At 42.1% G+C, this 13,217-nt stretch overlaps 1 protein-coding gene across 3 annotated transcripts in view; it reads left to right on the top strand.

The window, feature by feature from the left end:
- LOC126191506 (V-type proton ATPase 116 kDa subunit a 1-like) overlaps positions 1–13,217 on the top strand; it is a 278,558-nt gene that overhangs the window by 181,867 nt on the left and 83,474 nt on the right. For all 3 annotated transcript variants that reach the window (XM_049932400.1, XM_049932399.1, XM_049932401.1), the window contains exon 10: positions 10,695–10,928. In XM_049932400.1, the coding sequence (XP_049788357.1) occupies positions 10,695–10,928 (234 nt within the window). The remainder of the gene's footprint in view (positions 1–10,694; positions 10,929–13,217) is intronic.

Raw genomic sequence — 13,217 nt, 5'->3', positions numbered from 1 at the left:
AAAAATTCTTTAGTACAGAGCTATGAAACTAGAAACCAATACAATCTGCATCTAGAGAGGAAAAATAAAGTTAAAACTCAGCAGAGCTTGTTGTACAATGCCGTTAAATTATATAATAAATTACCCCAAAATATAAAAGATTTTGACACAATTGGACAGTTCAAAACAAAACTAAAAATTTTTTTATTAAATAAAAATTATTACGCAGTAACGGACTATCTGAATTAAAACATGTATTGTAATACATGAGAAAATAATTATAACATGAAATGAATTTTACAGTACTATAAGAAACTTACATAAGGACATAAAACTAATGTAAGATACCTCAAAAATGTGTGTAAATACTAATTTTATGTGTATAAATTGTAGGTATATTGTATTGTATATGATTTTGCTGACGAAATCCACACAATGTAAATTGTTACATGGATTAGTAAAGAAATCAATCAATCATATATGAGGCACATGGCAAAAAGGGAAAAACTGATGTTCATCAAATTTGATGCGCATGGTGGTGAAATTTCTAGGCCTTGAACTGCTGGAAGAGACTCGGAAATTCTGCAGGGATCCATTTGATGACTTTATTAAACTTTTCCTTTTTAAAAAAGAGTGAATGTAAGCAAGTCAAGTTTAATTTATAGATGTTTTAGTGTAAATGTGAAGAATTCACTATTAGAAAGAAGTAAGAAAGGATAATGCTAGGTACTTTATTGAGAAAAAAATTTTCCCTTCATTTGTAAGTCATTCTCCCTACCAGACCATGCTATCTACTATAGGCTAATCTTAAGTTCAAGTTGCTCACTGTGCCCCTCAGAGGCTCAGCATTCATTTGCTGAGTGCGGGCTTGTCGACCCCACGGTTCATGAGCTGGGGACTGGTAAGTGCTGCCAGCCCTCTGTCACCATAAGCTTTGGGCAGGCTTCAGTGACCACTGTGTGGTACAGCAGTGGAATGTTGTGTATTTTGGAAAACGGGGGTTTTGGCCTCACTGCCTGGACTGCGAGGAAGGTACACATCTCTATAAAAACCCCTCAACCTCAAGGTGTGCTACTTGCTGATGAGGTGAATGGTTGTTGAGGTAAAACAGTCTCTAGTGAACAACCTCTAGGGCACCTGCCACCTCCTAGTTGCATAAGGCTTGCTCAAGAGTGCAGGGCTCTGGCTGGGTTGATGTTTGTTTCCCTAGTGCCTTGAGCGATCCCTATGGAATGGTCTCATCAAACTACTACTCCTGACAGGATGGTTGTACCATCAGGCAGTACTTACACCCACTCATTAAAGATAGCTTGGTTTGTCAGTCCTCCCAAAAAAAAGTCTCAGAATCATACTAACAGGGTATTAGTGAACCATAACACTTTCTTTGTAATCAAACAAACTGGGGGAACCTTTGAGAAGGTCTCCTCTTTGTATATTCACAAGGAATTGGAAGGTATTGCTGGGCCTCAAAAAAGCATCAAACAACTTTGTAATGGAACACTTCTAGTTGGAACTGCTAATTCAAACCAAATATCCAAGCTCCTGGGATGTAAGGCCTTAGGTGACTACCTAGTCGAGGCTGAGTTGCATAACACCCTTAACTGCTCCTATATAATAGAGGTGGACCACACAGAGCTACATGAAGAATGGAAAAATAGGGGCATCATGGAAGTGCAGAACTATATGAAGAGAGTCAATGGCAAATTGGAAAAATCTGTGACATTTATTCTAAAGTTGAGTGCTGCAGAATTATGTGAACATATCCTTGCAGGCTGTATCCATCTTAAGGTTTGCCCATTTGTTCCTAACCCAATGTGATGCTACAAATGTCAAAGATTTGGTCATACCACTATGGTATGTAATGGGAGGGCTACATGCAGCAACAGCGGAGGTTCAACTCACGAATCAGGCAGTTCTTGTACACGTCCTCCAAAATGTGTAAACTGCTCTGGGGATCACCCAGTGTGGAGCATAGTGTGGAGCAGAAAGTGTGAAGTTTACAACGAGGAAAAGAAAATTCAGGAGTTGAAAGTCAAAGGTGCATAGCCTATGGTAAAGCTAAAAAATCTTTCAAAGCTATGCAACCTCATGGGTTTGCTACTTCTTTCACATCAGCCCTTAAGATGCTAATCGTTGAGGGTGATGCCTCCACACAAACTCAGATTGCAGATTCAGGTATGAACACATGTCCTTGTCAATGTACCTGTACTAAGGCATCCCTGCAACCCAAAAAACTACCTCCTCCCATTAATAAAGAAAAACATCCTTCAAAAAGTAGTTCCAAGTCCGAGAAAGTGGTAGTTAAACCTCCGGATCAGCAAGCTCTTTCCCTCTCTAAGGGGACTATGCTTTTGGGGTTATGGACTTCCAGTCAAAGGACATGGGGAGCTGGGAACAGTCTAACCTTCTCCCTGGTGTCCCTGGTAAATCACCACCTCCAAGAGAGACGGACAAGAACAGCCTTTGTTAAACAATGGCTTCTGAAGGGACTTCTGTGTTGCAGTAGAATTTAAATGATTATCACTTACATTTGAAAGTATTACAGCTCCTGGTCCAGGAGAAACCATTCTGCATCTGCATACAAGAAATACATCTTAAAGTCACTGACACACCTGCATTACGGGGTCACCACCCATGCAGGAGGGATGATACTACTGGAGACAGGGCTAAAGGTAGAGTGGCTGTTTTCATTGATAACAGATGCCACTTCTCTCCTGTCACTCTTACCCTGACCATGCAAGCAATTGCTATGAAAGTCCTCATACCCTTTATGTCACAGCGTTTTCTTTGTACTTTCCACCTAATGATGCTTTGGATGCAGACACATGGGCAGCACTCTTCCAGGCATTCCAATGCCCATTTTTACTTGTGGAGGACTTCAATGCACACAATGTGCTGTAGGGCTCAACTATTGCTTCCTCCAGGAGTCAGATGATCGAGCTACTTGTCCATTCTGAGAATATCTGTCTTCTAAATGATGCACTTTTCCGCAGCTACAGGGCCTTCTTCAGCCATTGACTTTTGTTTTTGTACCACAGCCATTGCAGACTCAGTTCAGTGGGAAGTGGCTACAGATTTACAATCTAGTGTCCACTTCCCAGTGTGGATCCATCTGCTGACTAGGACCATGGCTGACAGGAGACCACGCAGGTGGATGATACAAAGGGCAAATTGGTTGCAGTACAGTCGACAGGCTATTTTTGAGCAAAAGGACTGTGCACAGGAGACGGTTGCCCATATCACTTGTGAGATCCAACAAATTTCTGGCAAGGGCAGTATGTGTCCCCTTATGGCCTTGTCAAGTGATGGGGTCTTGGTGGACATGCCAGAAGACATGGCACAGGTTTTAGCTGAACACTTCTTTACACCCACTAAGTCATCCAGCCAACTCCTACTTTTCAGGTGTTCTGTAGGACTGTGGCGATGAGGAAGCTCAGTTACTTCTTGCATAATGAGGAAGTATACAATATTCCAATGTCCATGTGGGGACCGGAATCAACTTTGTCTACAGCCAGAGACACTGCTCCAGGACCTGATGAGATCCATTATGCCATGCTTCATCATCTGGACCCTGAAGCGAAAGGACAGCTCCTCTTTTGTTTCAATCAGATCTGGTTTGATGGGCAGTACCCCATGACTTGGGAGGAGGCTGGAAACCTGAGTCAGGACAACTGGTTTTCAGTTCTCACAAGTGAAGACTACATGTGTTGATTTTAACCGTGCTCTTCAAAGTTTTACCCAACCAGTGCTCACAATGGGGGACAATATTTTATGTTGTCAAGAAACCGTGCACTTTTTGGGTTTATTATTTGACTCAAAATTAACTTGGCTCCCATACCTGAAAGATCTATGAACAAAGGCCTTCCAGTCATTGAATATTTTGAAATGACTTAATGGAAAAACATGGGGAGCTGACAGGTCCTGCCTCCTGCAGTTTTATAGGACATTTGCTTGATCACATTTAGATTATGGCAGCACAGTCTATGGATCAGTCTGTATTTCCTACCTGAAAATGTTAGATGCTGTCCACCATGAAGGCATTTGGATATCCACTGGAGACTTTCAGACCAGCCCAGTTCCAAGTGTGTGTGTAGAGGCTGATGAACCACCACTCTGGATTCGGCAAAAATCTCAGCATTATCTCAGTCATAGCGATTTAGTTCAGTGGTCGAACCCATCTTTGAATGGCTGTTCAGGAGCTGGCCCCACATGACCAATTCATTTGGGATATACACTCCTGGAAATGGAAAAAAGAACACATTGACACCAGTGTGTCAGACCCACCATACTTGCTCCGGACACTGCGAGAGGGCTGTACAAGCAATGATCACACGCACAGCACAGCGGACACACCACGAACCGTGGTGTTGGCCGTCGAATGGCGCTAGCTGTGCAGCATTTGTGCACCACCGCCGTCAGTGTCAGCCAGTTTGGCGTGGCATACGGAGCTCCATCGCAGTCTTTAACACTGGTAGCATGCCGCGACAGTGTGGACGTGAACCGTATGTGCAGTTGACGGACTTTGAGCGAGGGCGTATAGTGGGCATGCGGGAGGCCGGGTGGACGTACCGCCGAATTGCTCAACACGTGGGGCATGAGGTCTCCACAGTACATCGATGTTGTCACCAGTGGTTGGCGGAAGGTGCACATGCCCATCGACCTGGGACCGGACCGCAGCGACGCACGGATGCACGCCAAGACCGTAGGATCCTACGCAGTGCCGTAGGGGACCGCACCGCCACTTCCCAGCAAATTAGGGACACTGTTGCTCCTGGGGTATCGGCGAGGACCATTCGCAACCGTCTCCATGAAGCTGGGCTACGGTCCCGCACACCGTTAGGCCGTCTTCCGCTCACGCCCCAACATCGTGCAGCCCGCCTCCAGTGGTGTCGCGACAGGCGTGAATGGAGGGACGAATGGAGACGTGTTGTCTTCAGCGATGAGAGTCGCTTCTGCCTTGGTGCCAATGATGGTCGTATGCGTGTTTGGCGTCGTGCAGGTGAGCGCCACAATCAGGACTGCATACGACTGAGGCACACAGGGCCAACACCCGGCATCATGGTGTGGGGAGCGATCTCCTACACTGGCCGTACACCACTGGTGATCGTCGAGGGGACACTGAATAGTGCACGGTACATCCAAACCGTCATCGAACCCATCGTTCTACCATTCCTAGACCAGCAAGGGAACTTGCTGTTCCAACAGGACAATGCACGTCCGCATGTATCCCATGCCACCCAACGTGCTCTAGAAGGTGTAAGTCAACTACCCTGGCCAGCAAGATCTCCGGATCTGTCCCCCATTGAGCATGTTTGGGACTGGATGAAGCGTCGTCTCACGCGGTCTGCACGTCCAGCACGAACGCTGGTCCAACTGAGGCGCCAGGTGGAAATGGCATGGCAAGCCGTTCCACAGGACTACATCCAGCATCTGTACAATCGTCTGCATGGGAGAATAGCAGCCTGCATTGCTGCGAAAGGTGGATATACACTGTACTAGTGCTGACATTGTGCATGCTCTGTTGCCTGTGTCTATGTGCCTGTGGTTCTGTCAGTGTGATCATGTGATGTATCTGACCCCAGGAATGTGTCAATAAAGTTTCCCCTTCCTGGGACAATGAATTCACGGTGTTCTTATTTCAATTTTCAGGAGTGTATATCAACTGCAGAAAGTCTGAGGTTACTGTTAATATTGTCTGCAAGGCCATTGATATACAACATGAACAGCAAGGGTCACAACACACTTCTCAGGGGCAAACCTGAAGTAATTTGTACATCTGACAATGAGTCTCCATCCTAGGCTGTGTCCTCTCTACCAATAAGGCCTCAATCCAGTCACAAATTTCATTTGATGCCCCATATGATCATACTTTTGACAATAAGCATAGGCATGGTACTGAATCAAATGCTTTTCAGAAATCAAGAAATACTGTGTCTACCTGACTGCCTTGATCAAAGGTTTCAGTATGTCATGTCAGAAAAGTGTGGTTGGCCACATAATCCAGCATTTTGGTTCATGCAAGTGGAAGCAAGTTTTCCCTGTGTGGGCATTACAGTGGATTTCACCAAATTTGTGATCATGGTAAGCCAGCTGGACCATAAATACACCATGGAATTTGAAGACATAATCGCTGCTCCACCTGTGATGGATGGTTATGAGATTAATATCTGGTCTGTAGGGCGTCTGCATTGCAAGAGGAGTGAATCAGGCAAAGTTTAGCATGAGAAGATATTGGTGACAAGTGACCATCACAATATTTTAGACACTTTTGGAGTAAGATTGATAATAGTACCACACCTTATAGTCTTATGCATACATTGTGGAGTGTCATCCGCCACTTCAAGTGAAAGCTATTATAGCAGGTCAAACTGATGTGGCCTTCGGCGCAGTGGCTGAATTAGCTGATAAAATATTCAATGCAATAATGCCTACACTGGTAAGTACAGTGACAGCATCAGGTAGCAACATGTCCATGTCTGTGGTTACACAATTTGATTGCGATGTTCTAGCAGCCAAGGCTGACTTTATCAACTACATCCACAATGTCTGGGACAAGTAAAACGTCTATCTTTTGGCAGCACAAAAGATTTGGAAACAAGGTGCTTAAATATACTATGCCTTGCACCACCCAAATGCCACTGGCAATCAGATGTATGCATGTCAGTTGATTGCCAGGCTGTGTCGTGGCACCTGTTCATAAGTGACTTTAAGTCCAGACAAAAATATCTGATGGACACTGGGTTGGATCTATGCATATTTCAGCACATGCAGTTACACAGCAAGTGACCACCAACCACTTTCTGCCTGAACACAACTAATAATGGTAGCATACTTATGTATGGTACGCTGTGGATCAAGCTGGATCTCAGATTGCAGTATGACCTGGTATGGGGCTTTACAATTGTGGAATTGTGGACATGTCAAAATCCATAATAGGGGTGGCTTTTGTAAACTATTATCAACTGTTTTGCTCAGCTAGTTGACAGCATCACCAGCTTAACAACCTCAGGTTTCTGACGAACTGCACAAATGCACGTGGCCATGCTGAAGCTTGTATAAGTCATATGCAGTGAGTACTAGGTCTTACTGCAGAAATTCCCAGCACTGATGCAACTGCCTGGAATGCTGAGTCAGATGTATCACAACACTATGCATTATATTAAAACTACCAATAACCCATCGGTACCCAGTTGACCTTGTCATTTGTCTCCAGACCATCTGCCCATAGAGGAAGCGAAGTTTGACAGCATGCTTCAGGAAGGTATTATGTGCCCATTGAACATTCCTTGGTTGTCCCCACGTCACTTAGTGCCTAATATGTCTGGTGCATGGCATCCATGCTGGAGTTATTGAGCCATCAATGCCAGAAATGTGCTGGACTGATACCCTTTACCCTTACTATGAGACTATAACTATGTGTTAAGTGATATGACCTTATTCAGTGTCCTAGACTGAGCCAAGGCATACACTCAGACTCCAGCAGCAGAGGCAGACATACCAAAGATGGCCATAATCACTTCATTTGGTTTATTTGAGAGTTGTTTCACAATATCTGGTCTCCAAAACACTGCACAGAGTTGGTAAAAGTTTATAGATGTGGTATTACAAGGTCTCCCCTTTTGCTTTGAGTATCTGAATGATCTCCTGGTTTTCTTAGCCTCACCAAAACAGCACTGCCAGTTTATAACTAATGTGTTTAAACATTTAGAATAGTAAGACATAGTTTTAAACACTGCCAAATGCATCTTTGGTCAGACACCAGTTAAATTCCTGGGCCATAAGATCTCATTGTCAGGTTCACTGCCTTTACCTAAGAAATTTGAAGCCGTCTTATAAGTCCCACGATCAAGAAACCTTAAAGAACTGCATATTTCCTGATACTTTTAATTTCTATTACCAAGACCTGCCACATGTGTCTGAGTTGCAAAAATCATTAACAGCAGTGTTCACTGGCTCAAAGAGCAAAGGCAAGTGTCAGTTTTGTGGACAGATAACATGATCTCCACTTTCTAGGCAGCTGAGCAGAGCATAGTGGATTATGCACTGCTCGCACACTCTGAGCCGAGTATTAATGGTTGATGAGAGCCAGGTAGCAATTTGTGCCACACTACAGCAACTGTGTGGCAGTGGAGGAGGACAGCTTTTAGCTTTCTTCTCCTTCAAGCTGTCACAAACACAACAGAAATGGAGCACTTATGACAGAGAGCTTCTGGTTAGCTATGAAGCCATAAAATACTTCCAACCATGACTAGAAGCCAGGGGTTTTACCATTTATACTGATCACAAGCCACTTACGTATGCTTTCTGCTAAAACAATATAATTTGTTCATTGTGACAGCACAATCAATTGGCGTACCTACCCCAGTTCAGCATGGATGTACGAGACATTTCTGGGATCGACAACATAGTCACCAACTGTCTTTCTCGGGTCAGCAGCCTCTCATGTCCAATTTGACTTTACTCAGCTCACCAAAGCACAACAGACTGACCAACAGCAGCGCAGTCTGCTTAGAGATATGTCATCAATGTTGGAACTTCAATTAGTCCATGTGCATGGAGTCAACATAAAGTTATAGTGTGACATGCCAAATGGTAAACATCAACCTTTCCTGCCTACCATATTCTGAAGAGGAGCATCTGACAGCCTACATAATCTGTGTCATCTTGGAGCTTTGATCAACAACTCATCCAGTCTCAAACTGACTCATGCGGCCTGGTTTTCACAAAGACTGCAGGGTGTGCACATAAATGTGCATTAAATGTCAGGACAGCAAGGTCAACTGGCATGTCCACGCATCAATCATAGGCTTTCCGTATATGACTGTTCACTTGACACACAGACATATTGACATGGTAGGCTCATTACCGCCATCAAATGGCCAACAATACTTACTAACAATGATCAACTGATTCACCCACTGGCTAGAAGCAGTGCTGGTAGATAACATTCTAGCAGAGACTTTAGATTCCACCTTCGTTTCCATCTGATGTCACATTTTAGCTCTTCACTATATGTCTGAGAAGACTGCAGATTCCAATTCAAGTCCAAATTGTTCACCTGGCTTATTAAATTCTGCAACACAGTGCATCATAGAACCACAAGCTACCACCCAGTGAGTAATGGGATGACAGACTGCTGGCACCCTAATGTGCCACAGTACAGATTGGACCACTGCCCTGCCAATGGTTTTACTTGGCCTGCGGAGTACCTACAAAACCAGATTTAGACACTACAGCAGTCAAGTTGATATATAGTGAACATAACAAACACCAGGAGAGATTATGAATGCACATTCACTACAACCGCCCGGCCATGTCAGTTAATTTATTGAGAGGGCAAGTTTCCTGCATTTGTCCTCAGCAAACATCAAGACATGGCATGGCTTCCAGCTATGTACATCAGAACCTAGACAAGTGTAAGAACATCATGATTCATTCTGATGGTGTTAAACCTGCACTGCAACTATGGTACACAGGGCCACACAGGATCATACAATGGGAAGCACATGTTATCAACATACTTGTTAACAACAGGCCCACTACTGTCTCCCTTGACCAAGTGAAACCTGCATATGTGTCACAAGAAGAGCCACTTACCACTGTACTATAATGCTGGCCTATACCAGTACCAGCAGCAACAACAGCACTGGTATCTTCACCAGGCAGCACAAATAGACCTCCTGAACATAAAACAAGACCAGTTCACCATGTCCACTTTCCAGGATGCTTCTGAAATGATAATCCACTTCTCCTGGAGGGGGCTGATGTAAAAGCCAAGACCACTGCTTCTGTGTAGTGCACCATCATGTGGTATTGTGATGGTGTATTTACATCATGCTGTCAAATATTTTGGCACCAGCCACCAGAGGTGCTGTGTTCTGCAACAGCATTATGCTTATTCTTTGGGTGAATGTTGTACCTTCCTTGTAATAAATAGTAACTTAGTTACATGCTGGAGATTAGTTAATGCTTTTAGGGATAATATTACCGTAAGGTGAAATTTCTTGAAGTTGTATTCTTCAATGACAAACACTTCCTTCCTGTATATAATTGAATAAAGTTTGAGGATTGCTTTCATATAAGAGTGTGGCATTTTGTGTGGCAGGCATCTAGTTTACAACATGGATGGTAATTGATCAGATATCTTCTTATTGATGGCTAATCTGACAGAGCAGTACATCTTACCATGGCCCCGTGAGTGTTCATTTGGGCGTCTATGTGATTGTGTGTACTTTTGCTAGAAAAAGAGCTAGTGCTCAAAAATACTGTGGATGTGTTTTGTGTTACATGTTCCTGTGCTTTGCATATCAATCCATTTATTGATTTATAGCCCAGTTATAGAACATAGAAATATTAGCAAAGGTATTGAGTATTTTTTGTGCTCAAGTCAGAGGGCCCAGTGAAACCTACATGAGGGCTGTGCTGGCTCTTTAAGGGACTTTTCCTCGTATATATCTTCTTCTTCTTTTGCAGAAATAGAAAGTCACAGCCTTACATAAAATGACCACATTTGTTCCCTTGTTTTGTTTCTTCATATTTAATTACAATATCTTGGAAAATACAAATCATATTAGTCATACATCTGATCATAAGGCAGCTGAAAGCTGCTTCAGAAAGTGTGGATATAATGCCTGTTATTCAGTGTTTGTTTTTCTTGGTGAAGTAATGTATTATTGTTCAAAAACAGACTTCAGTAATTAATCTTCTTTTTTCAGATTTGGGGCATCTTCTTCGCTGGACGTTACATTATAGTTTTAATGGGAATATTTTCTGTTTATACTGGACTAATATACAATGATGTTTTCTCAAAGTCAATTAACATCTTTGGTAGCAATTGGAAAGTCTCCTATGATAATTTAACTCTCAGATCAAATGATGAACTTCAGCTCAATCCAGCAACAGATTATGGTGATAACATATATCCCTTAGGCATGGATCCAGCTTGGCAGGTGAGGCATTACACAACTTACATGCTTTATATGTCTACAGTGCTGATGGTTTCTAAAGGAGTTACCAGAATTTAACAATGTTGCTGTTGTTGCCACTGCTAGTAAAAATAGAGTAATTGCTAAAAAAAATTTAGAGTTGTGAGGTGGACTACAGATTTCTGATTACCATATGCTGAAACAGAAATAAATACAAAATATGATAAAAGATCATGTAAAGGTCTTCCTCTGTCAGAAGACTGTCGTGAAGAATTGGAATAATGATACAGATGCTCTTATATAGTGTCATACAATATTAAGTTTATTTTTGAAATTTCTGTTGTGGAAATAAGCCATCAAATATCAAAATTGTTTATAGATTTTTCCAAAAACTAGTGTTGTAATTCATGGTGCCACCACATCTGAACAGCCAGCATGTCTGGCTACTTCACAGAGAACTTTGAATTAATTTCCTCTACAACGAATGAATTTTCCTTGATGGGCATAGTTGGATGCTGCTCACTTGACTTCTTGTGGGCAACTGAGGATTCTGTTTCAGAGACAAATACTGTTTCTAGTGTTAAAAGCTGTTGTTAACTCTCAGAGGGTGCCTTGTTAACTAAATGGTTCTCCACCTTCAGTAGAGCATGGGACATAGTAAGTCAGAAGCTCAATTTGCTACACGACTGTAATACCATTAAATTGTTAATTTAGTTTAGAGTGACTTACTCCTCTTTTTTTCTGACTGAGTATGCAGTTAGGTAAACACTATATTGCTAGCACCAAAATGTATCACTTTGATTAGTACATGCAGTAATCTTCAAAGTCAATGGTGTATACAGTAACTGACCCATTACTGTGGAAATGGTGGTGGATTTTAAAAGCATGATTTGCATTTAATTAAGAAAAACTGAAATAAAAACTTAAAAAAGATATATAAAATATCTTTTCATCATAATAAATGAGGTTGAGTGACAGACAGGTGCAACAAAAAGACTGCTAAACATGCAAGCTTTTGACCAGAAGACCTTCTTCTGAAATAGAAAAGGAAGAAGTCCTTCTGGCAAAAAGCTTACATATTTAGTAGCCCTTTTGTTGTGCCTGTCTGCGACTCAGTATCTCCATTATATAGTGAGTTGCAATCTACCCTTTTCATCATATTGTCTTTATTTCATCTTGGATTTTCCATTGTTAGAAAAATAATAGGTGGACATATCATGGGAAAAAACTTGTGGTAGGCTGTAATGCATAATTGTTATTAAAATGTGCTATCTCCAGTATACTACACCTGAAGGGTATTAAAGGGAAAGAATTAAATGCAGTATGGGTGAAGAATATTAATTCTTATATTTCAGCTCTATTTCTGGAGAGAAAATTCTTTTTAAATGCATTCAAAAATTGTTTAACTAAATTTCTCATAGTTCCATAGAATGATTTCTACAACCTTAAAAATATACATAAAATTCTGTTTTAAAGCAAGATTCCTAAGCAAACTGATTCTTGTTTCAAAGGTTATAATAATATGTATAAGGTGTAAAACTTTGCTTCTGCTGTTTGCCAGTAGGTGGCGACAACGGTAAGTAGCAGTCAAATGAAAAAGATCGCGGACTTCAGGCAGTTAGCTTGCACCTCATTCAACATAACCTCATTCAAACATTAGTCAATGTGTGTCTGCATCATAAAGTTGTTCTTGATTGAAAATGTCAGTTTAGGAGCCTAATTCTTGTCATTTGCAGGAGGTGTTACTGTTTTGTTTCAATATGAAGAAAACAGCAGCTGAGTCTCATCAAATGCTCTCAAGTACATATGGTAAGGGCGCTATTAGTGAAAGAACATGTCATGAGCAGTTTCAATACTTCAAGAATGGTGATTTTAACATCATAGACCAGCATAGTGGTGGAAGAGAGAATGTTTTCATAGATGCAGAATTGGAGACATTTGTGAGTGAAGACTTGTGTCAGACTCAGGTAGAATTGGCAGAATTAGTGGGAGTGACACAGCAAGCCATTTTAAAACATCTCAAGGTTATGGGCACGATTCAGAAAGAAGGAACATGGGTCCCGTGTGAGCTGAAACCAAGAGACATTGAACTGTGTTTGTGTTTTTGTGAAGAGTTGCTTCAGAGACAAAAACGGAAGTGATTTCTGCATCGCATTGTGACTGGGGACGAAAAATGGGTTCATTATGATAACCCTAAGTGCAAAAAATCATGGGGATATCCCGCCCATGCTTCCACGTTGATGGCCAAACTGAGTATTCATGGCTCCAAGATCATGCTCTGCATTTGGTGGGACCAGCTCAGTGTCGTGTACC

This window comes from Schistocerca cancellata, chromosome 6 (genome assembly GCF_023864275.1).
Source record: "Schistocerca cancellata isolate TAMUIC-IGC-003103 chromosome 6, iqSchCanc2.1, whole genome shotgun sequence".
Lineage (NCBI taxonomy): Eukaryota > Metazoa > Arthropoda > Insecta > Orthoptera > Acrididae > Schistocerca > Schistocerca cancellata.
The sequence above is the reverse complement of the archived record's forward strand: the minus strand, read 5'-3'. Positions and strand labels throughout refer to the sequence as shown.